At 41.7% G+C, this 26948-nt stretch overlaps 1 protein-coding gene and 1 long non-coding RNA gene across 3 annotated transcripts; one reads left to right on the top strand and one right to left on the bottom strand.

Moving 5' to 3' along the window:
- Window positions 1-1571: 1571 nt before the first annotated feature.
- Window positions 1572-26896, top strand: LOC122719809. 2 transcript variants are annotated; one of them, XM_043945974.1, is made up of 8 exons: window positions 1572-1793; window positions 2594-3954; window positions 5830-5973; window positions 11018-11195; window positions 21794-22002; window positions 24788-24879; window positions 25364-25556; window positions 26131-26896. In XM_043945974.1, exons 2-8 carry the CDS (start codon window positions 3030-3032, stop codon window positions 26409-26411), a joined length of 2022 nt encoding a protein of 673 aa, XP_043801909.1. In that variant the 5' UTR covers window positions 1572-1793; window positions 2594-3029; the 3' UTR covers window positions 26412-26896. The 2 variants fall into 2 exon arrangements, with proteins under 2 accessions (XP_043801909.1, XP_043801910.1); XM_043945975.1 differs by lacking the exon at window positions 1572-1793 and having other exon boundaries at window positions 2129-3954.
- LOC122719810 lies at window positions 8847-16295 on the bottom strand. Its single transcript, XR_006347686.1, has 5 exons — window positions 16151-16295; window positions 13858-15706; window positions 10948-11206; window positions 9839-9981; window positions 8847-9713 (listed from the first exon to the last, which is right to left on the bottom strand). It is a non-coding gene; the product is annotated as an uncharacterized LOC122719810 (long non-coding RNA).
- Window positions 26897-26948: the final 52 nt, after the last annotated feature.

Here is a 26948-nt window from a genome sequence, read left to right as displayed (position 1 = left end):
CTTTGGCAAGGCACGCGTTTTCACGAGCGCAATCGATAATTCGAAGGCGGGAGTTTCGATTTTCGCGTTACACGTACGAATTCATTTCATTTCTTCGCCGCTCCCTTATTCCCTTATTCGTAACGACGACCCCGTAAATAACAGAACAGTTTCACGTTTCATTCCAATACTTATCTGAAAATCTTTTTTAAATCATAAATTCCTCGGGGAATGCCCACCTTCGTACATATACTCTTGACATAATTATTCTACAACTCGATTTACACCGAAACACCGCTATATCTACACTTTCAACGCAATAAAAAAAAAAAGAAAAAAACTTGTAAAACATTGTAATCGCATCGAAAAGAGAAATCTAAACGACTATTCGTAACATCGATCGTAACGCGATCGATATCCATCCTCCTCCTCTAATAATAAACTTAGGAAACAAAAGATCCGTTCTAGATAATTTTCTCGAAAATTAAAGAAAGAAAAAGTAAAGATCGTCGTTTCAATTAAGCAATAATCTTCCTCGCTTTGACGATCCACAGCTACAGCTTTGATCTCCGACTTTGATCCGTGACCGATTCGGCGTTTACCTGTTGGACGCGTTTGACCGCGGAAGCGGAGTGGGAAAGGAGAGGGGGAGGGTGAAGGGGGGGGTGTATGAACCGCGCGCAATCACCGCGCGTTGCGGTGCGAACACGGAGCGCAATCTCGGCCAGAGTTTATGCAGCGTGTCGTTGGACACATCGATTACCCCAAAGGGAGCGTTGTGCCGCGCCAGTGACCGGCTGCGGTCTTACACACGGGAATCCAATTTCCCTTGGAGAGGGCCGAGTGCTTTGCATCCGATTATGGAATAAAATTTCCCCCTCCTCTCCAATAATATTTCGCCCAGTGTACAAATTCGAAGATCAACGTTCGTGGTAGCTTCGAATCGTACGCGATGTTGAGGTTTAACAGATTCAGAGATCGTCCGATTCGCGATAAATTAATTTCGAAGGGGATTAAAGTGATATTCGATAAGCGATAAATACACACGATCCACGGTATTCTTCGATCCGAGTAATACAAGGATACGATTGTCGAGTATGATGTAGAAAAATTCATAGATAAAATCTTCGATAATAACACAAACTGTTATTAAGTAAACATTGATCTTCATTATCGATAGATCTTGGCACTCGTGTCAATCTATCTAATTTTCACAAATCGCATCGTCCAGTAGTCGCGAATGGGATATCTACCGATCTACCGTCAATCTATATAATAATTACTCGAAAGCGGAAGGAATCGACTCGAAAGGGGTGTTTCGACGCGCGTCATTTATAGCCGTCCGTTGTTATTTTATTTTCCTGCCCTGAGATGAGAATGCGGGACGAGGTGGTGGCCCGCAGAAATCCCGCAGGAAAAGCGAAATGGATCGAATTGATAAAGAGACACGTGCGAAGAGAAAGAAAAGCCCCGGGGACCGTAGGGGTGGGAGGTCGAGCAGGGTGAAATCGCGGTGGCGGGGGGTGAGACGCTCTCTAGGTCTGTACGCTCCAACCCCTCAGTAACGCGGCAACCTCTGTCGAGTTCGGTTCCGCGTGTCCTCCCTCGTCCACATTCGTGCCCCTCGTCGTCGCCTTGCCTCGTGTCGCGGGGCCCCCGTCGAGATCCGATTTCGTTGATCGTGAAATCGTCCGCATCGAACGAAGAAGGAAGGGTGGAGAAACGGTGGCCACGGTGAGAGGAGAGAGCGGCGTGACGATACCTTGCTCGCGATCAACAGGTTAATTCTTCCCAGCCGAAAATCGAAACTATTGGTGAGTTTCTCTCGGCTGTGTTTGGGTAATGTAATGTAGAGCAATCGTATCAACGTACGAGATTATTCGTGAGGGTAGAGGTAGGTGTTTGAAAAATTGTTGGATCGTTTATCGACACGTGTACGATGCGAGATGTAAGAATTTTGGATTGTGGTTAATTAAAGGCTAATTAGATATAGTAATTTTGTTTCGGGTTTTACTTTATATATATATATGTATCTTCGAGAGATGGTTTCGTGATGCATGTCGGAAGTATGGTATACCGGTTGCCAATTAATATCGATTTTGGTTGCCTCGAAAATTAATTCGCGAGAATGAAGGCGAAAACTCGAACTCGTAACTCGTTGCATCCCAAGTTATTTATATTTTATCATTATAATTTCGCGTTCGCGCAGCCGAAACTGTTGCATCCGTTGGAGGAAATAATATATAATTTTCTCAAAGTCTTCCTCTCCCAAAAGAGATAAAGAAATGGAAAAATTGTTTCACGGTAGATGGAGGAAAATGAAATTCCTTGGAGAGATTGATTTTTTTTTTCTCCCTTTTTCTTTTCACCGACACTCGTTTCGCCCGATCAGACGAATCGCGTTACTACTATTAGTGGATTAATTTCCACGAAAAGGAAAAATATTCGCGATATTTTGTCTGATAATAGGAAACGTTATCCGTGACAGTATTCACAGTTTGGAATTCTCGTTTATTTTTTTTTCTTTCTTTTTTCGTCGCATAATAACAAGTACAACGATTCCTTCCGAATACACTTCCAATACGTTTCTTCTACAACGATTCATCGTTTTCAGGCGGCCCTGTGCGTAAGGGTGATTCATCTTTAATCCTGGCCATCCATGGATAAAATTCCCAAGGATCCCCTCGTCCAGGCCTTTCTTCCATCGACTGGTCGCGTCATTCCCTAATAGCAGTGCGTGAAAACCGTGAGAAGACCCGTGGAGGGAGGAGGAGGGATAGGTTGGAGATGAGAATTCGATCCGCTCCGGAAGATTGGCGCGTTGCTCGGAGGAAACTCGTGGCAATCCGGCACAACAAAGAGTCAACCGACGTTTCATCGTGCTCGCACAACGAGGCTGGCGGAGGTTTCTCTAGCATTCTCTTGCTAGATTAAAAGAAAAGAAACAAAAAAAGGAAAAAAAAAAATAAAAAAAGAAAAAGAAGGAAAGAAAGAAAGTAATCGAGAAGAAAAGGAAGAAGAATATCCGTTATCCCCCAACGTGGTAAGAGATGGCTACGAACAGCCCGGGACAGTCGACACATGCGAAATCGCCTCGTAGTCCTCGCCAGCTACCGCAATTGCCGCAAATCCCGATCGGCGGGCAGAGAAGCCCCACGCAATTGCCCCAGGTGAGCAAGTCGCCTGGCACGCCGCTGGTGTTCGAGTTCCCCCCCGAGTATTATCCGGAAACGCCCAACACGAATTTCGACTTCGAGGAGTTCGGACGGTTGAACGAGGCCGAGGCAAGGCCGGGGCAGAGGAGCCCGAGCTACTACCCGCGTCAAGGGTGCAGGAGTCCCAAGAGTCCTAGCGCGCACTCGCCCGGCAGAAAGTCGCCGATATTTCAATTCGTCGAGACCCGTAAGAATCTCGGCAAGACGATGAGCTATCCACCGAGAAGCCCCGCCTGTGGTTCACCCGCGGTCCCGACAAGATCGCCCAGCTCCGCGGGTTTCGCCACCTCGAAGAAGCCTTTCGAGGGCCATCGTAGGAACACTTGTTTCGGGTTAAACGGATCGAAGTGGGATCCTGTGTCGGCGACGATGGCCGCGTCTATGGGCCACGGATCGTCCAGCCCGAAGCACGAAAAAACGGAGCAACGGGAGGGGAGCAACGCGAGTTACAAGAACGGGGGCGGATCGAGGCCATGTTCGGTGGAGGGGGGAGGGGGAGGGGGAGCGTCGAGGGAGAGAGGCGACAGTCCGAGCGGGAGGAGGGGCGGTGGGAAGAGGAGCAGTCATTTTAATCGCAGTCAAGGGTATTTGAACGAGGCTGAGAACAGTCGGAGCGAGAGCCAAGAGGACGTTTACGGGAAGAATGGAAGAAATATCTCGAGGAGGTCGACCAGCGACTTGACCGATATGGGGGACGCCGACACGGAAGTCACTCTGTTGTCCAGCCCTAGAAGGAGAGGATCCATGAAGGGTGGCCTCGGTGAGTGGTTCTTTGGATTTTTCTTTGATCTTTCTTTTCTTTTCTTTTCTTTTTTTTCCCTCCCTTTTTTTTCTTTTTAATTTTTGTTCAACTTTCGTGGGTTCTTTTTTTGTTTTGATGGAAAAAAAAAAAGGAACTTAATTCACAATATATATTTATATATTGTATACGTAAAATTGGAAATTTATCTTTGATAACTAGCGAAACAAGTTAATAAAGATTGGGCCGGGGTATTAGTTAATTTGGAAAAAGTGGCGCGGAGAGATAATTAACAATATGTTCGGTCAAACTAGGTCGATCCGAAGTCCTTGACTCCCCTCCCTCTCCGTCAAAGGAATCCCCTCATTTTAAAAGCATTTGCAAAATGTAACGAGCGCGAAAAAGATTCAATTAACGGGGGCTATTGCCGCGCAAAGGAGAGAGAGTTAATTATCGATTCGTTATCGCGTGGGCGAGTTACGACCGATGAAATCGCAAATTATATTATCCGATTAATGAGATGTATCGTTTCCCGAACGTCTCTAATTATTCGAACAGCGGATCATCCGCGCGGGACAATATTCCCGTGCGTGCCGATTAACGAGGGAAGAGGGATCCGTCGATCGGCTTAAAATTATTATAACCGATTGCACAATCGATTTTGCGATATTTATCCTTCTCCTCCTCCTCCTCTTCTTCTCTTCTTCTTCTTTTTTTTTTTTTTTTTTTTTTTAGAACGATGCTCCTAATAGATGACAGGATTATCGGTTTTAATTAATCCTCCATCCGTCTCGAACAGATTTCCCTCGAGTTGGCGAGTAACGCGTACAACGAGCCGCGTGCTTTTCCTTTTTCGAATTTTCCCTCGCGATCGAACTCTCGAATTGTCCCGTAATAATAAAGCGGAAAAGGAAGAATGGGGAATACAGGTTAGGCGACGCGATATCGTTATAGAAAAAAAAAGAAAAAGAAGAAAAAAAACAAGAGGAAACACGAGGTAAATCGAAACGAGAGTAGAGATTGTTCATCAAATCTTGGAAACGTGACGCACATTTTCGTCGAAATTATTTTGTCCGCTTCTCCGGGCGAGAACGCAATTTGCTTGCTTAGCTTTTCCGCTTCAAATATCCCATTGTTTCCTAAATCAGAGAATTTTGTTCCTTATAAATTGCAATTCGAGCGTGGAAACCGCGCACGGATCATAATTATAACGGTTTGAATCGGCGTCTTTGCAGCCCGCGATATTCCCTCGAAATTATTACCGACCGAAAAGTTTCGGTTACCATCCGAACAACTCGGCCTACACAGTTTTTTCATAATCTATTATTGCGCAGTCTCGCTTAATCCGGTTACGCGATAGACAAGAAGGGAGGTCGAGAGAGGGTCAAAAATCGGCTCGACGTAATCATTTTTCCAGGATCGTCTTACTCTCCCAATTGAATTCTCGTTTAAAGGTTTTTTGGGATAGAAAAAGCGAGCTTCGCCCCCTTTTCCACTCTTTTTCCACTCTGCCTTCCATTTTTCCCTCGTCCTCCCTCCCTTCTACCCTTCTCCTCTTTTTCATCGGGAACGAAAGGCCGCCTCGTCGTATTTCGACCGGCTAATCCCGTAATCTCGTTCGATCTTTAATCCTGGCGGGGATATATCGTTCGCGCGATCGAATCACGAAGCACGAAGGCCGATTGGGAACGAACACGATCGCAGTGAATCGGCGTTTCTCATCGGTAATGCTCGTTCCACGATGATTAGCAATGTGACCCTGTCGTGGGTCACACCGAATCCCTCGATCGTCCGCGACAAATCCCTTCGAAGCTTGCCACGTGCCCCGAATTTCGATTCCACCGTTTCATCAAATTCTCCTCTCTCTCTCTCTCTCTTTCTCTCTCTGTGTTGCAGCCTATCTCGCGTCCAGACGCGGCTCCCGCGATAGCCAGTGCTCCAATTTGTCGAACGTCAGCAACGAGAGCGTGGGCCCGTTGAATTTCACAGCGCACCCCCGTGCCAGGCAACGGAGAACTTCTAATTTCTTGGAATTACCCGGTAAGCGAGCATTTTAAATCTTTTTCTTTTTTTTTTTTTTTTTCTTTTTAATCAGCAAAATTTCACTCCTTCAGCGGAAACAGGATCAAATTATCAATATAGGTATCGTTTTAATCAGGTATTGCGAAAAATTTTACTCAGAGTGGGAAATGAGTTTCCAGGAAGAGCGTGCGCGTGGGATTCTTCTTTCGTAAAATTTTTCTCGTAACACAGCCGCGTGACGATCGAACGATTCAACAGAAACAGGGTCAAGTTATCAACGCGGGTATTGTTGTCGGTATTTTTTTAATCAGGTATTACGAAAAATTTTACTCAGAGTGGATGAGTTTCCAGGAAGAGCGTGCNCGTAAAATTTTTCTCGTAACACAGCCGCGTGACGATCGAACGATTCAACAGAAACAGGGTCAAGTTATCAACACGGGTATTGTTACCGGTATTTTTTAATCGCGCCTTGCTGTTTACATTGAATCGTATCGGAAGCGTCGGCGACGCGGTACCCGAGGCTCGCCCTCGTTTAAACTTTCAATGCACAATTCGAAACGAGGTCTCTCCTCCGCCAAACCGAAATAAATGTGCACGCGTACTCAACTTGATGCATTCGAACGATCCTCCCCCTCCCTCCCATCTTGACAGAAGAGATCACCTCGCTCTCTGTAAAAAAAAACGCGGCTTTTTCTCTTCTTATCTCGATGTTTAAGTATCGTTCATTCGTCAAAACGTTTAACAGGGAGGAAAAAAAAAAAAAAGGAAAGAAAGAAAAATGGAAAAAAGTATCCATCCCCATAGATTTGTTTCCACTTTTCGTCGATACGATCGCGTTGTCTCGCGTGCTCAACGTCCATTTTACGTTGAAAACGTTTTTTTTTTTTTTTTTTTTCGATCCGCGCGACTTTCCAAGAGAACAACTTTCCACGAGGAATCATCGAGGAAATGTAATGTCGCGAAAAAAAGGAACGCGAAAACAAATTTTCCGTCCTCCGTCGCAATGTTTCGCAATGCGCCTGTCGATGCTCATCCTGGAATGAATTTCCTGACGATGCACGTCGATATAACGTATCAAATCATGGCGGATTACCCTCGAGTATCGAGGACTAGGTTGCAAAATTAATTACGTGGCTCGGCATCCGCTGGGCAAATACTTTCCGTAAACAAGCTATCGCGATAGGCTTTCCCTTTTTTCCCCCCCGTAGATGATCCGCGGGGGCCGAGCATGCGGTATTAAAACCAGAGATATTAGAAAGCGTTGCTAATTGGCCGTGATTCGTGGAGGGAAAAAAAGGGGTGGAAAAAACGGACGGATCGATGCGATAACGAATTTTTTTTCGAACCTGGATTCTCATTAATATAAACGAGAGAGAGATACGGGAAATCGATGCGACGCGGAAATTATCGGTTTATTGTTAACGTTAATAGTGGATAACATCCATTCTCCATTCGGTTTCGAAATATTTTCTATATTGTCGATGACAATGGATATGTTTTTCCTTTGTTTTTCTTTTCCAATTTTCAGGCAAATACATGTATGTAATAAGTATTCCCCGTAAGACTTTAAAACGCGTATGTTGTTATTTTTTTTTTTTTCTTTTTCTCCCTCTTTCAAATAATAGCGCGAGATTGGATTCGCCATAAAAGAGCAATAATGCAGTGAGGGAGCAGGCTTTCAAATTCCACGAGGTTCTCTCATTTTTCCTCGCCTCCTACAATAGGATTATAACGTAGTATATAATAAGGACAATCTTGAGATATAACAGGCGAGTTTTCCTCTCTCCGAAGGAAATGTTGTATTATTTAACGCGGTGAATATAGAAGGAAAATATAGGAGATAATATTCGTGAAAGGGAGGAAGAATCCTTAGATCGGGAACAAAACGTTTCAGTTTCGTTTTCAAAAAGGAAGAATGACCGAGAAAGTGCGCACAAGATGCAACGGTCAGATACGATACGTTTGCACGAGTCGTTCTTTGATAGGTTTTGTCGAATACTTTTATCGTTTTTTTTTTTCTTTCTCGCGGCACGTGCAATATCGTTTGCAAAAAAAAAAAAAAAAATATCACCGTATTTTCATTCGCTTGGTAAATATTTCAAGAGTACGAATATTCTTATTTCATCGCTTCTCAGATATATACGTGTTGAATTCCATAAAAATAAATTATATTGCAATTTTTTTTTCAGTGCATATTCGTCAAAACGAACACAAAAGTTGATATATCAGTTGAGAGTGCAGGAAGAATAAATTTTCAATTGTTTTAATAATTCAATAATTCAATAATTCTTATGTTTTGGAATCTGAAGAATCCGGTCTTCCAAACGTATTCTATAACAAATATATATATATATATGTTAAGAATAAAAGACATTGATCTATAAAGTAAGATAGTTTCAATTTCACTTTTTCAATAGCTTCATCATTTTCAATAGTTTAACTTTCCAATTTCTTAGCAGTAATTTACGAATAAGTTTCATATTGTTCCAAACTCTTAATAGCAAGTATTCCAGAAACTATTGAGACGCAATGGTAATGGCAACCACTTCATAAATCATATTTGCGCGCGTCAAGTGTCTTGCGGTCGACCATCGGAAAAGCAGTTACAAGAATCCTGGCCCCCAAACACGATATACGCGATAACTCATGGTTTCTTGAAAACCATCCTCCATTCGTTCTCTCTAAATTCCTCTTAATTACATTTACGTCGAGAATAATTATTGGAAGGAAAATTCCAGAAAGCAGAAGTCAATTAGAATCTAACCAGTCCTTTGGAGAATCTGATCAACCGTGAATCAAGAATTCAATCACGTCTCAATTAGAAAGCGAAGATCATGACTGAAGATTCACAATATAAACAGGAATGGATGAACTCTTTCGAGAAATAGTTATTCGTTTCAGGCATCTCTTTTCGTTTACAATGTTCAAAGTCAACTTCAACACACATATACCTTGCATCTCGTTGGAAGAGTAAAGAAAGTGGAATAAGATGGGTCAGGTCAGACACGTTGCATCCAACGTCTCAAAATCCCTCCTTTCATTTATCATTCTCATATCCATTTAATTATTCACCATCGCTGTTTCTTCGAGAGCGACCCAACCACCGAGTGTTTTTCGTTAAAATTAAATTGCGTGCGGATAATTAAATTGTGCGCGAACTACGATTTATCCATCTTCCTCCATCTTCCCTTCTCATCTTATTTATCTCGACATTTCGACATCTCGATTTGCCAAAGTTTTGCTCGAGATCCTCGGCGAAAGAAAAATCGGACTCAACTCGCGCCTAATTAATCGAAGGACGTTTCTGTTCCGTCCAAGTCCGGTCCCTGGCATTGAAATTTCCCACGGAATCGACGAAAATTCGCCGTTAATTTCGTCGAGGCGAAGTTACACCCGCCCTCGTTTTCGTAATTAGCTACTCGGTCCGGGAGACGAACTTCTTGAGTGCCTCGTCGAGTTGTAACCGCATTAAATGATGGAGCCAACCTTTGTCGATGCGCCACGCTACGCGGACCCTTGCTCCATTTCGATCTCTCAAACTTCTGCGTCCCTCTGTGTTAACGAACGAAGTGTCGCTCGTCGAACGCAAGAAAATTGGAATATTGGAGAAAATTGGATTGGAGAGAAATCGTCCATCTTTGCATTTTTCTTTGCCGCCATACTTCGTTTCGAACGACTTGGACGAATTTCGAATCCTGAATATAATCAATACGAAGGGGACAATTTAATTTGGGAATCGTTCTACGCTTCCTTGAATTCTGTGAAAAAGAAAGATAGAGTTGGAGAATTGAAGGATGAAAGGATGAAGTGAAATTAAAGTAAATACGATTTCGAAGCGAAGCGTATTTATGGAAATAATTATTGTAAAAACCTATGTACGTACGTCGTAATTTATTCCATGGAGATTTGAGAGATTTAATGCATGCATAAGACGGCTGTGGTCAAGTTATAAAGGCGGAGATCCGATGATGCTTCGACGCTGTCGCGTTTCGGAGAGACCCTTTGAATGCAGGATCACGGGTATCCCTAAAACGTCAAGTCCCTATATCGTTTCATATTTCTATAGATTGATATTCAAATATACATGAAACGTGAAATAGATTGCGAAGAGATAGATAGCCGGTTCGCTCGACAAAATATTGTGCCCGCGCGTACAATAATATTATTGGCCCTGAAGATGATACGTGGATAGGAAAAAATCTGTAAAAAGTTTAATAAAATTGTACACTATTATAAAAGTTAGTTTTGAAACTGAAGGGAACGTTCGGTTGTTTCATTTGTTGAAACCAAACAAAATTTCGTGAAATTTACGCAGAGAGATAAATCGAATTTTTACGCGAAATTCGAGATTGAGATGAAAAATGGAGTATCATTTTTTTTCCCCCGCCCCTCTTATACACACGCTGCTATACGCGCTTGCTTTGTGTTTCGAGTGTTATATAAAAAAAAAAAAAAGAAAAAAAAAAAAGAAAAAAAGGAAAAAAAAAAGAAAGAAAGAAGCACGTATGGAAATTGACAGGCAGACATAAAAGACGTTGGCTAGTTAGTTGTTGGGACAGGAAATTGGGAAGCCCTCGAAGGCAGAAGCATGGCTGGTGTTCCACGTGTCGCGTCGCTTTGATCACGAGGATCGTTTCGCAATTGGAAAATTTCCAAACCTAAAGAGAGAAAAGGGGGATAAAAAAAAGGAGAATCGAATGATGGATAGTTTAACGCGAATCGAAAACGATCGGTTTTGCTTGACAGGCAAATAATTAAAAATTCAAGATGCGCAAATTTTTGTCTTTCTATTCTATTTATTCATTCCTTCCCTCCCTCCTTCTCTTCTTAACTGATCGAATATTCCTGCACGATATATTTGTCCTATATAAATCGTCGAAGAGAGAATCGTTATTTCGACGTTAGTCGATTAAAAGATAAATTCAAAGATAAATTAAAATGTAGATCGACGAAGATACCTATCCAATTAATGGAATGTTCGCGCGTTTATACCTGTTTATATCTGTTGCCCTATTTGAACTAATAGGTTGGTTTTAATTAACCGTCCATCGATACGTTTCAGTGCCGGATCACATCAGGCCACGAGTGCACAGCCTGCCGGAGAAAGCGTACAATCCGAGAGCGGGGGAGGATCTGTACAGATTGCGGGCATTCAGCATCACCCATAAAGGCGTCGTTAATCGTGGAGATTCGATTATCTCGAGGCGCAGCAGGAGCAATACTTCGGTCAACAGTAGCAGGTAATTAATCCCTGTAAAAAAAAAAAAAAAAGAAGATTGCCTTTTTAATCAAATGCACGTATTTATAAATAAGAACGAGGACGAGATTGAAAAACATTTTAAACATTTAAATCTCTTCGAAGCGGAAGATTTTTGGTAATTGAAAAAAGAAAGAAATTTCGAACGATAATGATTCGGATTGTGAGAAGAAATTATCGGATTATACAATGATGATGGCTCGCATAGAACGTTCGCGCGATTCACAATTTTGGGAATTTGGGATAATCGAAACGCGTTCCTCGAACACCAGCACGATTATGCTTCCTACCCTTCGATCCAGAACAATGACAAGCGAAATGCACGTTTCATCGATCACCATCCCCTATGTTTAGAGGATGACTTATCGGCCCGACATTTAATTTCAATTTTCAATCCTCTTTTTAATCGTATTTCTATTCTCACCCTTTTTTTGAATTAATCCATATTGTTTGAATTAAAAATATTCTTCTCTATAACACCAATTTTTTAAATATCGACGAGAGATTGGTGAATTGCCCACGAAAATCAATTACAACAATATTCCTTTACTATCCATTTTTTTATAAAGAAAACAACAACCAAACCTTTTGTTACATACATTGTTGCCTCAATATCTTTATTTATGCCTCGATTTTCCAAGTTATTTTTATACCCGTTCACCACTTCAAAATTCGTACCTAGCAGAAATTAAAAGATTTAATGAAAATTATACGTAATAATACTCTTTATCGACATTTTAAGTTTTAACTTATTTTCATAACTCATTACCCAGTATCCTCGATAAAGCGAAAAGTGTCACGAATAACTTGTTCCGTTATATACATCCTCACGTTGGACAGAACGAGCAGTTTCACTCGAAGACACAGGATCGATCGATGTTTTCTTTTTTTATTTCATTTTTTTTCGAAAAATTTTCCATCCACGATGGAGCACAAAGGGTAGAACGTTTCCGGCGAAACGCGACGCGACACGACACGTTTTCTCGTTCGCTCGATTCCCTTCGAGTTTCCGTTACGAGAGTCCATAAGTCTTCCCTTCCCTGACAGAGAAGTATCGCTCGTGGCCATGGGAATGGTGTTTTCGCCCCCTCGGTGAAACCGATTCTCGGGATAAAAATTTATGACAATCAGGGCTGCCGTGGTGAAAATTTAATTCGGCCACGATAAACGAACGAAGGAAGGGGTTGTTTATTTCGGAGTCGCATTTCTTCGATGACCAGCCACGATAAGATTATCGGGTTTTGCCTCGCGATAAAAACGAATCGATCGTGCTTTTGAACGTCTATTTTTCTTCTCCCCTCCTCCCTTTCTTTTTTTTTTTTTCCTTCTTTTTTCCCTTATTCCTCTTCCAAGTTTTCAAGCACGGGTACAATGCTATTTTGATTATCCAAACTAGCGGGTGAAATTGTGTTTATACGTTCGTATGAATAATTTAACGGGTTATCGTATTTTTCCGAGATGAGGGAAAAGTAAGTCGTCCCTGTAAAGAGATAAATTTCAAGGAAGAACTTAGAATGTGACGTAGTTAGAGAAATATATATTTAGAACATTTATTTTCCAATATTGTTCGAAAAATGAAAATCCAATTTTATTCGCGTAGGAGGTGGGAAAACAAAGGAGGAAGTTTAGTATAGAAGAAGGTAGAACAAAAAGACGATGTGGAATGAAGTTCAGTTGATAGATATCCGGCGAAAGATTATAAGCCTATATAAATAAAGATTACGGTTGGAAGAAATTATCTACGCGTTCCGTATATATAATAACTTCGTTCGCCTGATTTGTCTTCTTAAAAAAAAGAAAAAGAAAAAATAGAAAAAAATTACTTTTTACGAAAGCTCGTTCGACGTCGATGGAAATTTGTGCACGTAGACACGTTGATATTTTTTTTTACGAATGAAAACGCGGATGAAAATCTCTGATTTTACATTACCGACCGAGATTAAAAAGTTTCGAGTCATTAACGTATATTCCGTAAAAGCGAAGAGTTGAAAAGAGTCGGGGTAGAAAAATCGCTAGACGTAGACTACGTACACTAGAAAAGTTTTCCAAATTTTTGTCCGCTACATTTACACAATTCATTAGAATAAAACTAATTTTAAGATCTCTAAATTTCTATCTTTCGATTGCCAACTATCGATTGCCAACTTTCTATTTTCATTCGATAACTTTTCACGATTCACACCGTGAAAATTCATTATCTTAAAATTTGGAAGGTGATAATCGTAACATTTTTTTCCACGGTGCGAGCATTCCACCGTTCAGCCTCGTTTCGAAACTGTCGTAAAACCCGAAGGGAACCTCCCTCGAAACTTGGCAACCTGTAAAACTTTCACTCGCGCGTTCCCCGCGAACGTGTCCCCTGGGAGCAGCACTTAATTTCGGCACCGGAATGGATTCAATGAATTCCGCCTACTCGGTTAACTCGACGCTTTATAACGTACGTTTTATCAAATTGCTTTCGAAAGATTCCATTCCGGATCGACTCGATAAGAAAAATTAATTTCGCTACACAATTTCGTTTTCACTTTAATCCCTCGCCCCGGATCGTGAATCAATGCCAGTCAACGTTTCGTTTAGCGTAGGTTTCTCTCTCTCGTTCAACAAGTTCATTTCTCTCTCTTTCAGATTTTTCTCCTAGATCTTACCTTCATCTTCTTACCTTCCGTCTCGTTTCTTTAAAGAGAGAGATTCCTTCACCCTCTTTCCTTTCTCACCTCTGAAAAAAATCACCATTTATAAATCTCCATATCTGTCCTCTCCCCCTCCACTTCTCGCTTAATAAACCCTCCTCTGTTCCTCTCGATCTTCCATACAATTTATTCGCTCCTATAGGTGAGCGGCAATCTATTCCTTTGCTCGCGAGACTGGATCAACAACAACTTTATTTCTTCGCGAGGAGACGTGAAAAATCTTGCTGTTCATCTCTCAGCAATATGCAAATACGTTCCAACGAAAGTATCTTCTATCGGTTAAAAGAATTTGGCGAATTCACTATTTCGTGGTTGAAGCGTTCTATTTTCGATTCGATCAAATTTTTGATTGTTTCTCGCGACGAAGAGACCGATGGATCGTAAATGGATCGTAAAGGAAAATCGTTTGTCCCTTTTCACGGTTTTCATTTCACATAGTTTAATTGGATCTCGAATCGGGAACCGCAGCTTGAATTATCGGTCGTCCCTGACTTTCGTTACGACTAGGAACGATGACATTTTTTTTCCTGATCGAAGCGTGGCAAGGCAAAGGTTAAGAGTGACGCGAGTATCATTTGACGAAATCATTGTAGTATGATTCAACGATCGATCGTCAAGTTTAAACTTGAAAGAAGAAGAAGAAGAAGAAAGAAGAATTTGAGAAAAAGAACGAAATCGTTAAACGAATTTTCAACAATATTTCCTCCTTTTGTCTTTTGCTCTTTAAATCATTCGAGTAACGAGCCGCAATCACGTTGCTATTCTGCGGCTCGACAATGGGGAAGGATAAGAGAGATTGAACGAACCCAGAGAACAATATCTTAGAAATTTTATTATACAAAGATAACCGAAAGTTCACAATGAAGTGTGGGATCGCGAGACGTGACAATGATGTAGAGGCTTAAACAGGCATTTAAAAGAGGATCAGGGGGATGGAGGACCTTCATGGAGGATCCTTGAGGAAGGGAGAAAAGGATGGGGCGAGTCGTTATTTGGCGATGAACCACGCCGATTGGAGGAGAGCCAGAGCTCGCGTTCCTTCCTTTTCCTCTTCTTCTTCTTCTTCTTCTTCTTCTTTTTTTTTCTTTCTTTTTTTTTTTTTTCATTATCGTAGCAACTCAAGAAGGGAAGGGTTATTTCTGAAACCCGTCGTCCCATCCACACTTTGACCCCGTCGATCGGTCATTCCGTGACTCGACTCGACGTATCTTTCCTCCATTATTCTCCAAAAATATTCCTCGAACGTTCACCTTTCCGTGACGCAACTTCTTCCTTCCCAACTCCTCCATGCGAATCAACATGCGGAACGCGCGAGCAGAGTTTCCACCCGCTTTCTAACCGCATTTCCCTTTGAATCAGAAGCAGGAACTGACAGGAACCAAACCACACGTTTCCACACTCTCGGCTATTCCAGTCTCGAATCCTCGAAAACTCGAAGCGTTCGAGCGGCAGATTTTCAGATCAGCAAGGCGCTCGAGTCGACTCTATCGCGTCTCGACTCTCCCCTGTGCGATTTCGATGCCAAAAAAAAAAAAAAAAAAAAAAAGAAAAGGATCGTATTTTGTGGACTTGGATTCGGCGTGGATTTCGTGGTGGATCGATTAGTCGTTGTACTCGATCGTCTCCTCGTACTCCATCGATTGATGCGACCTGGTCGAGGACGAAGTCACGGATTTGATCGACGTCGACGACTCGACTACGGATTTCGTTTGCACGCTCTCCACGGATTTCATCGTCGCCACGGATTTTGATTCCGCTGTGATGTTCATCGACTGCTCCACGAGACTGCCCGCGTTCTCGTTCACTATATGGATGCAAGCAACGTTTCTTGTTAATAATTAGGAAATCAAGCTCGTAGAGGACGAGAAATTTGAACCAGATTCCATATCTAACTCTTAATTTTTCCCTTTTATTTTCGTTCGAAAGTACATGAATCTCTGTTGAAAATTTAAAAAACAAGAAAAAGATGCAAGCTTTCTCGAATCTCGCGAGACTACAGCTAAATAAAGAAATAAACCAAAGTATGAAATATTCTTCCCGTGATTAATAATTAAAAGAAAAATTCCGAGAAAACAAAATTCCATGGAAGTGGAAGTAGAAGAAGAAGAAGAAGAAGAAGAATGACATTTCTCGAAAGCGAAAGGGATCTCCCTTTAGATTTAAAATCGCATAAAGTTCGAGAGGATGATTTATCGAGGGAATCGAGTTAGAATGGGATTTCTATCGAATCGTGTACAGCACCACGCACCTTTGGCGATCTCCATCGTCGAAATAAAAGGAAAACTCTTGTCCTCTTGACTGTTCTCGCTCTCGAAGAAACGGACGACTCGAGATCGAACTCGCGAATGGACCGAACGACTCGCGGAGCTTTGGGTTATTCTAAACCCGGCCGATCGGATGGAGAGGGAAGGGCCGCGATCACGTGGCGGTGAGGATGCACGAGTGACAGAGGGGAGAGGACGAGGGCGTGAAAACGTTTGGCGTGTTTCACGGCATTTACGAGGCGGCGGTGAGGAATATTCGTGGAATTTGCGAATGGCTCGCCGCGTATGCGTCCCGAGTCTGTCTCTGAGTCAATGTTCTTCCGTGACGCGTGTCTAGCTTATCGTTAGTCATCGCCGTTGATTTTCGAACGCCATACGGACAACCTCCTGCAACTGATTTAGAACGAACGTGTTCGCCTTCCGACGATTTAATTTTCTTTTGTCGAGTTCCGGAGTAGATCCAGTCGAAAGATTATTAAGAGACCTTTTAGAGACGATATATATCTCGATATAACGCTTTGTCTTCTAAGGAAACTTTTGTTGGACGCGATCGAATCGAATCGTGGAACGGTTACAACGAATGGTTCATGGTAATTTTTTTTTTAAATCGAATTTCTATTTCCTGGACGCTTGAGCTGTCGAGATAAATTCCAACTGGGCATCGATTCAAAAATTGGAAAAAAAAAAAGAGTTTTCATTTTCATTGAATTTCGGTTGAGTCATGCTCTTTACGAGCAGAAAATGTTCACAAATCTCTCGGATTGCTTGAATCACGCTGACAACAGAGAAACAGTTGTTTACATCGAGGGATCTTGAATATTCGCCAAATTTTCGTGAAACCTGGTAGAATTTTCTTTGTCCGATCGTCTTTTTCGAATCAATTCGTTTCGAGAGACGAACATCCGGTTAAATTTAAAAGGCTGACTTTTCCAGAGTTGCTTCGATGAGTAAGAATCGATCGCGAGCATCACCGTTTCCTGGTTACGCGAGTAGATATAGCAATCGATGATTCACGAACGTTGGAACGATTCGAGACGATTTCGAGTCGAATTTTAATCCGTGGACACGGTCCAAAAACCAGTCGTCCACCCAGAAAGTGAATTAGACCTGGTGATAATTGTCATCCAACGTCGAATTTATCTCGATTAATCGTTCGAAAATTTTGACACGGAATTGTTCATTATCGTACACACGAGTGCGAGGCGTCGCCCATATTGGCAAACCGATCCGCTGCTAGAATAGTACTTTTATTTATATTTGTTGTAACAAAATGTGAGTAAGGTTGCGCTATTTCTACGCAATTTAACGAGCTCGTTCAAGGTGACTTTCGTTTTGCAAAATTTCGATCGGAGATGGAATAAAATGTTCGTGATAAATGGCTTCCTGTCGTCATCAGAAATATAGAATTTCTAGCGGCGAAACGTCTATATTTGTAACAATTTTCAGAAGAATTAAAGATGTTTCTCACAATTATTATTCCCACTTGACATCAATACTAAGCGAGAAAAACTATATATCTCTCTATAAATCTATGTTTCGATCATATTACTCCTCGATCCTTCCTCTTAAATTTTTGTAACGATATGCACCGTTTTATATATATATATTGGCGTTATGGCGAGCTTCCTTTAGATTTGACGGGTTGGTCTCTCGAAACTTCGTAATAGCCGAAAATAGTGACGGGTTAGTTTGTGGGCCGCATTAGTTAGAGCACCGAGAGCGATCCCACAGGGAACGAGCCCGGGAAAATAAGTTTCACGCAGGGAGGTCGGTTCCATGGGAGATCGGGCGAAAAGTTTCCGTGGTAAGTCCTCCCCTACCTCATCAACCTTTTACGCTAACACAGCTAACTCTTAGAATTTATGTTTCCTTCTGTGGCAATGCGTTATCAGTTTGAGATCCAATTCCGTTAAGAAATTCGAAATATCATCGACGATAAAATGAAGTCGAAGGGAAGATCCAATACGAAGAACAAAGATGATATTTCCATGAATTTGAATGAATCGATCTAGAAAATCGATCCATCAAAATTTGCCAAGAAAGAAATTGAAAGAAGAAATTCGTTTATAACGTGAACGATAATCGATGAAAGAAATTGAACCTGACTTTCCAAGCTATTTAAACTCCATTCTTTTAAATTCGTCTAAATATTCTCCGTTAACGCAACATTCATGAATTGACACGAATGTTTAATCCCATCCTCGTTTTAATGCATACAAATTCACAAATTTTCCTCGAGGAGAGAGCAACAATTTCACGACTGTGAAAAGTGTGATTGTTCCTCGAAAGAGGAGATAGAAATAACCTCTCCTCTTTCGTCTGTCGAATCGAAACTTGACTTGTTATTACGTCCATACGGATAACAGATGTTCGATCGAATTTTTCTTTTTTCTCGCTTTCGTTCTCGATCGTTACGCGAATTATTACGTCGAGTCGGATACGAAGAGATCGGATCCGATACGTCACTCTTCGCTCTCTTCGAATAGACGATGTCCAAATATTTGCACCGGATTTTTCGTTTTCTCGCCTCTCCCTTTCTCGCCCCCCCTCCTCCCCTCCGTTTATATATAACCTCTTCAGCGCCATCTTGGTGTAAGTAAGCGCTCGCACACGTGTCACGACATGTGAACGAGGAATGCGCGATCTCTGCATTGTTCTTGGCCGAGAACGAAACGCGTATCTCGACGAGTTTTCACACAGGATCGCGCGGAAAAGAATAGCAATCGGAATAATAATTCGTCCAAAGGGAATAATTGGAATCGAGTTCGAACTAAAAACCAACCATTTCGTATATTGGAAGTCATCGTGTTCCAATCAATTTAATTTGGATTGTAACTGTTCGAAAGATTATTAGATACAAGATGTTTCGAATTATCTCGAGTTTGAAGTACGTATCGCGTGCTTTCAGAGATGTGACGAGGATCGGACGAAGGCGGTTTCATCGAAGAGGAAAGATGGTATCGATGGATACGGATATATAATACCGGATATTAACTATCGATAGTATAAATAAGCGATTTATCGACGCCGACTTTATTGGAATTCTAAATATTGCCACGGACAAAAGCGGATGCTTTTCTATTGACACGCTAGGAATCGCTCGCGCGGAACATGTTTCATTTGTCGCCCGCTTTTCAATTAATGCGTTCACGCTGCTTTTAAATTCGCCCTCGCTACTAATAAATTACATTTCCATTTTACTGTCCCGATCATTCGTGTTATTCGCTCACCCTCCTCCCCCTCCTTCTCCCCCTGCTTCCCTGCTTCCCCTCCCCCTCCACCTCTATCGCGGTGTATCACGGAGGAGTCCACGGATCGATTCGAATTTTTGCTCCCTCCCGAATAAATAAAATTCCTGCCAATTCCTTCCCACCCTTCGCGTAAAAATCGAATCACGCTTACGAAATTCGGATTGCGCGCAACAAGATCACGATCTGAAACAGAAGAGGTATATACGCGGAGATATTTGATCGAGCTGCTCCTTTCCACTTTGTGCCCAACATTATGCACGTAAATTTGATTAGTTGGCCAGGCACGCGATCGATAAGAGCTTGCGGCGAGACAACCGATCGGAGGAAAAGTTGATTTTGCTGTGTTCGAGTAAAACGAAGGAGAAGAGAGAGAGAGAAAAGATATTGTCTTTTGTCGGTTCGGTTCAACGCCGTTTGGAAAACGGAAAACGTTCGATAATTTCATAACGGGAGAATTGTAATTCGCAGCTTACGTATTCGTCGTTGCTCGTAACCAACTGTCACCGACACTGTATTTCTCCGATTGCGCTTGGGGGGGATTTTTTTTAAATAGAAACAATTTTCTGAACTGAAGGAAGGAAAAAAGAAAATACCAAAAAAACAAAAAAAAACAAAAAAACAAAAAAGAAAGGATTAATTTTTGATTCCATGTACATGTAAAAACGTAGCAAGCAGGAAAACAATGCAGCAAAATCTCTAACACGGTAACACACGGGGAATCGGTCGAACAATTTGCTCGTCCGAGTTACTTTTATTTTTCAACAAACGCGCACACAGCGATGAATCGGGTGAGTTCCGGCATCGTAGCGATTTTGTTCACCGAGCCGGATCCGATCCGTCGCTTCTTTTCGTCTCGTTGAACGATCGCCGATACCCAATCGACCATTCCCCTCTTCGAAAACTTGTCCGGATTTACGTAATGTTTCGTGTAATGTTCCGTTGACTCGTCGCCGGAAATCCAATCGCGGCTAAAATCGATTCCACGACCGATCTTCTTTGCTCGAACGATCGCAAGATCGAGAGCTTTTAGTCCATTAACCTTTTCTCTCTTCCTTTCTTCTTTTTCTCCTCTCCATCGGGATACAATTACACGAGAGATGTACTCTTTTGAACGTCCTTCCTCTCCCTGTTTCTATATAACGAACGATAGTAATGGGGGAAAAAAGGGAAGCAGATCCCTCCTCGATCGAGATTTCCCCCCCCGTCAAAATTCCACGACTCTTATTTTCGTGGTCGCCGTTTCGGATGACCTGGTTTTCGATCAAGTAGCAGCGTACGCAATTCCCCCGCGGCAGAAAAATCCGGGAAACGCACAACGATCCTCGTTGCGCGCAAGATTCCTCGAAATTCGCGCGTTATTTATAACGATCCGTATTTTTCTCTGATCCGTGCGTTCGATCGAATCACGCCAACTCCATCGGTTATAACGTAACGTAACTCGCGTTGCCAAAAACTTTTGTCACCTTTCCCGAAATCCCTCGTATCGAACCGCATCGTTGCATCACTCTCGGGATCGCTGCTTGCAAGTTCACCCGCGAGAAGAATAAACGACGCTAATTCAAGGAAGCGCCCTTCATTCTAATTAATAACGATCGACGGTAAATCACGACGATGCAATTTTCGAAATTTGGATTTTTGAAATTGAAACGAAGCGGAGGCATCGAGACAATTTTTATCGAGTATTTCGTGCGTATATTTCTCCCGTTCCCGTATGGGAAGCCGACGGGGGGTTCCTCTCCATCGCTTCCTCCCACCCCCTTCCTTTCCTCCTCCAGAAACCAGAGAGTTTGATTTCACATCAGCGGGGCGATAATAGGATTATTGCGCAAGCATCGATTGCTGCAGCTGAAAGTTATTTATGTATGCAACAAAATATCAAATGTACGCGTTTGACGAGGAATCGCGTAATCCATTTCACGGGAATAAATCTCGCTAATAGGATCTTCCCATTTCGAGTCATACCCGATACTTAAACGATAAACTAATTCCGTGGACGTTATTAACTCGAAAGGAAGGATCTAATTATAGATCGATAATGGAAGGGTTCGTTGAAAATTTGCATATCGTCGTATATATATATATATATATATATACACGCACCTTTCTCTCTCGTGAAAATTCTATCTAGAAGAGAGACTCCCTCTATCCCCCCACACCACTTCATTTTATCTTCTTTTTTTTAATCCATCGAGTTATCCACCCAGTTGAAATTGCTTTGACGTTTAGTCGATTTCCTCCGCGCGTTTCTCTTCTTCTTCTTCTTCTTCTTCTTCTTCTTCTTCTTCTTCTTCTTCTTCTTCCTCTTGACACGTATCGCGAATTAAATCGTGCTGATGTATTAGAATTTCGGGAGATACTTCTTTCCTGTTTTTCCAGAAATAGCAATGTCTCGGGTGAAAGATCGCCGTTCGAAGGTTCCTGTTGCAGCGGGCAAGGCGTCGGCGCGGATAGCACGGAGAGCGAAGAAATGGAGGAGGTGTCCAAATATCGGGTGGTACTGCTCGGTGATTCCGGAGTCGGGAAAACAGCCCTCGTCTCCCAATTCATGACCAGCGAGTACATAAACACGTATGACGCCAGTTTAGGTAAGCTTTAGGTATCTCGTTGAAATTGATCGGCGCACAAAATTTAAATATACTCTCTTTCCCGTACTTTTTTTTTACCTGTAACCACGAGTTTCGATCTTGATTAAAATTCGTACAGATCCTCGTGGAGGAGATAACGGAACGTTAATAATGGAAAGAGGTTTTCTTATTTTCTCAATTTTTTTTTTTCTTTTTTTTTTTCTTTAAGCACGGTAACGAGACCTCGAAACGAGTCGTACTTCTCTTCGCATCGGGATACTCATTCCGATAGTGGGTTCACAGGGTTGTGGCCGGTTCACGGGAGATTTACTTTTCGCCTCCGATAACTCCGATATCGCGTTGTTCTCTTCACGATTTCTCTTCACTCCGCGTTTCTGCGCCTCCGTGCCCTCCTTCCGTTCGATTCTGGGATCCGAGCGACAAATGGAAGAATTTAACGCGTTGACTCGAGAGTCAGAGGAAGATGGTCGAAATAAAAAAAGGAAAAGAAAACAGAGAGAAAGATGGCGTGAAATTTACCAAGTGTTCGTAGACAGGTGTGTTTTCTGATAATTCTGAATAATCCCAGTTTGTAAGTTTCGCAACAAGTTACAAAATTTCCATATCGTATGCCTGGTCACGAGCTGGATTATTAGGGGATTAAATATAATGTTGTGAGACCTAGTTATTATTATCATTATTAAAAATTTCCCTCGATATTAATTCTTCAAAATTTCTTTCCACGTAATATTATTCCACGAAGAAAGGATTAGTTTCTAATAACGGAAACGCGCGGAAACGTTTCTTCTTATCTCGAGAAATTTATACAAAAAATTCTACTATGTATAAATTTGGATTCAATATTATTATTTATTCGACAATTTTTCTATTTACGTGTAACGAAGATAGGAGGTCTCGTTTAGACGTTGAGAGGCGGTGATACAAATCCAGGCAAAGGCTCGATGCATCCCCGGTTTGAACGAGTTTCGCGGTTACGCCGAACGTTAATTATAAACGCACGCGTGAGATGACAGGGGAGAAGGTTGCGGGTATAACGAGCATTTCGTTATTCTGATACTCCGCTACTCCCTATCCATAACCACCTGGCCATTTTTAACGGGTTCATCTCGTGTCCTCTCCCCGTCCTTACAATTTCACCCGGCCGCGATCGCGAGGCCGTGGAATTTAATCCCCGCGTTTAATTAACACGCTCGTGACTTCCATTCGCCCAGATTGCTATCGCGTTATCTCTTTGTTATCTCTTTCCTTCTTCAACCTCTCTTAACTCGATCGATGGTAAAGATCTAATCTAATCTATCTCTTCTCGACATTTGTACGATTTTTCATAATCGTTAAGGATTATCTAGATTATCCTACGATCTATCGAAAGCTCTGATTTTCGAGAAAGATTTGAACACTTTCGATAAAAAGAAAAAAAGAAGATATCGATTATCGAATCGAAAAATTTCGAAGAATTTCCATCGTTAATTTTTACGATTTTTATTTCTAGAAGACGAATCTCTGATTCTCGCGGAACAGATTTCTGGGCGGAGAATTTTATCGATCCTCGTTCATTGAATACCACACAGGAAACTCTGGTTCACGATTTCCCCAAGCAAAGCTCAGTTTCCGCTTAAAACGAACACGATCCGCGCAGCATGCGATAATGGCGGTTTCATGTAACCCTGCCAATGTAGATCGTTAACGTTCCTCCTCTCTATGATTGTACCACCCACCTGTCGAAGCTGTCTCGCTTATTACAGGACAATTATTGCTCGACACGATGCGCGACCGATTATACGATACTCAACTTCCGCTACATTCTTCGCGTGTTTGCCTTTTTGCAACGATCGATCGATTCGACGCCTCGAAAAAACAAAAACGATCGTGCCACGTATTTACATCGATCGTACGCAATTTTCGCGTTACGATCAACGATCAAAGGGAGTTGAATTTCATATCGGTTTTATAATAAGTAAATAAATCGCGATAATAAAAACAAGCATCGCAAATAAATAAATCATTTCAAATTCCGAATGAAATATTAAATTTTCATATTAATATCAATATCGAAATTCTGCGCAAGGACTATGTTTGGTTGATATATTTTTTCACACGTTAAGAGAGAAACCATCCCTTTTATCCCGAGTCGCTCCTTCGTAAGTAAAAAAGCACAAGAGAGAAACAAAGGTTGAAAGCAAAGTTGCATCATACCTCTATCCATAAACCTGGATAGTTGCGTTAAAAAGTTGAGAAATCAACTTACAATTCGATGAGCAATTATTCCAAAATTTCAAATTAGCGTGCACGCTGCCTTGTTAACCTTGTATCTTGAGAATTGTTACAAGTTGTCTGTCGTTACGTTAAGAGGGCATTAGGAATACATATGCGGAATACAACACGCTCACCTCGTATTATTTCATTCTTTTTACTCCTACTTCCGCTGGAAAACGGAAATTCAATCCCACGCGTATATATATCCTTCCGTGTACAAGTTCATGGTTTTTATTTAAAACCATTATCCTGCCCTCGAAAACAGACAGGACAGAACTCGTCGCGAGTTCGTCTTCGCACAATGGTTCTGCTTTATCATCGATGAGTTTCTCCCCGCCTTCCCTTTAATTCCTCGAACCTCGAATCTCGAAACGTATTAAAGCAAGTTTTAATTAAATCTCGAGAGGAATTTATATATATATATATATATATCCCCCCCTCTCCCCTATCCTCGTTTCAGCATCCTTGTTGTTGCACGATCGTCCCTTGTTATTGCACATTTTATTGTTTATCGAATTACATTGATCGACAGATGACGAGTTCGGCGAGAAGACGGTGTCAATTTTGTTGGACGGCGAGGAGTCAGAAATGGTGTTTATCGATCATCCGCACGTGGAGATGAGCGTAAGTACCATTCTCTCCGTTTCGAACGAGCTTATACGCCCACGTGTGCTCGTACCACGCCACCAGATTTCACTAAAATTTCTATAAACGCAATTTTGCGCCACGGGTGGGGGAGGGGAGGGTTGAAAGGTAAAAAGTTACAAAATAGGGGGGATAGAAACAAATATAATAACGAGACTCGACGGGGAAAAAAACTTGTACCAAAGAAGGGAAAATGAATTTTCTAAATAAATGATATTTCAATTAATTTGACGGTTAATTAGCGAAAAATAGGTAGTCGACGTTCACGGGTGAATTTCTTTTCTCGTGGGTTGAGAATAATAATTTAATTAATTTATTATGTAAACACGGTCCTCCACGTTTTTTTGGACGAATAAAAAAAAAAAAAAAAAAGATCCTTGGACGGGGATTCATGGTGACAGGAGGAGACGAGAGAGGTTTTAGAGNTTTTTTTTTTTTTTTTTTTTACGAATTTTTTGCGTAGGTCGAGAATTCTTTGTCCACCTACGAGCCGCACGCCTGCATCGTTGTGTATTCTACCGTGTCTCGTACGAGTTTCCAGGTCGCCGAGGAGATTTTAAACTATCTGTGGAGGGAGCATTACACGCAAGAACGATCCGTGATCGTGGTCGGCAACAAATCAGACCTCGCGAGAAGTCGAACGATCACGGCCAACGGTAAGGGTGAACGTATTATTTTAACCAAAATATGTGTCAATGCTCAGAATCACGCGTGAATTTCAATTTGAATTTATTTCTCTCGCGTGAAAACAGTTTATAGAGAGTATACAATTGTCAAACAAACCGATGGAAACGTAGATATATCCCTTAAATTTCTAGAGGAATTAAAAAAAAAAAAAAAATATCTGTTCGAGTCAATTCGTCATCTCGAGAAATTATTTCATTTCTTCTTCAATTTCTGTCATTTTAATTTTCCGAATCGGACAAATTATTTTAATTCAAAATTAATTCTCCACTCGAGAATGCGTTAAATTCAAATGCGTTCTCAAAAATATCAATTCTTCCAATTCTTTTTCTCCCTTTTTCGAAACAAAAATTCAAACAAAAGAAAAAATTTCAAACAAAAATTCTTTTTCTTTTTCCCAAACTTTTCGAACAATACAATATTCAATAGGAAAGATGGCGAGATGTATGAGAAATTGTTTTGGAAAATTGGAAACAAAAGTTCTCTTCTTATATAAATAAAACTGGTAAGCCAGTTGGGGGAATCACCGTTGGTTTTGTTTCAAAGAGGGTAAGCAGTTGGCGGCATCGAGGGAGTGCAAATTCATCGAGACGTCCAGCGGTATCCAGCACAATGTGGACGAGCTTCTGGTAGGCGTGCTCAAGCAGATCCGGCTTCGGGAGAATCGTGACAAGAAGCTGAAACGGCAGGGTAGCAAGAGGAGGATACTGTCGAAGCTGCACGGTAGTAAGACGGCGCTCAGCCTGAATCTCGCTAGGGAGATATTGAACAAGATGTGCTTGAACGACAGCAAGAGCAAAAGCTGCGAGAATCTGCACGTGTTGTAAGGGGGATGATAGCGATTAAATGGATCGATATTTCGATTCGTTTCCTGGAATGGATCGCGCGAATAATGGGAAGGGAGAGGGCAAAGATGGAAGATTGTCGGCGGAAAAAACTTTGGTGGCGGAACGTTTTTAGTCGATGAAAAATCGGTAATTTCGTCGTTGAAAAAACTGTGCGGTGGCGAAGTATCGATGGGAACGAAGCATCGACATTACATTAATGGAAAAGTTGCATCATCGAGATCGGGGTTTCGGGGTTTAAGAGGATTTTATTAAAATCGTTCGAGCTAATGGATGTAGGGAGATGGCGGAGTTTGAATTGGACACAGTGTACACAGAAAATCGGGTTTTTCCGCGGATATCGATTTCCAGCCGCGTTTTTACTCTCATAACGAATTCAGGAGCCTATGCGTGCCACGTCCAGATCCACGCGCAAACAAGAAAACTTTCACCAATCCCTCTCTCTGATCGAATAATATTTGCTTGGCTCCGGAATGGTGCCAACCGAGTGGATAAACCGTTTCTAAAATTGAAGAAAAT

Source organism: Apis laboriosa, unplaced genomic scaffold, assembly GCF_014066325.1.
Source record: "Apis laboriosa isolate Shangri-la unplaced genomic scaffold, ASM1406632v1 scaffold9_cov152, whole genome shotgun sequence".
Classification (NCBI taxonomy): domain Eukaryota; kingdom Metazoa; phylum Arthropoda; class Insecta; order Hymenoptera; family Apidae; genus Apis; species Apis laboriosa.
This window is presented reverse-complemented; position numbering and strand designations above follow the sequence as displayed.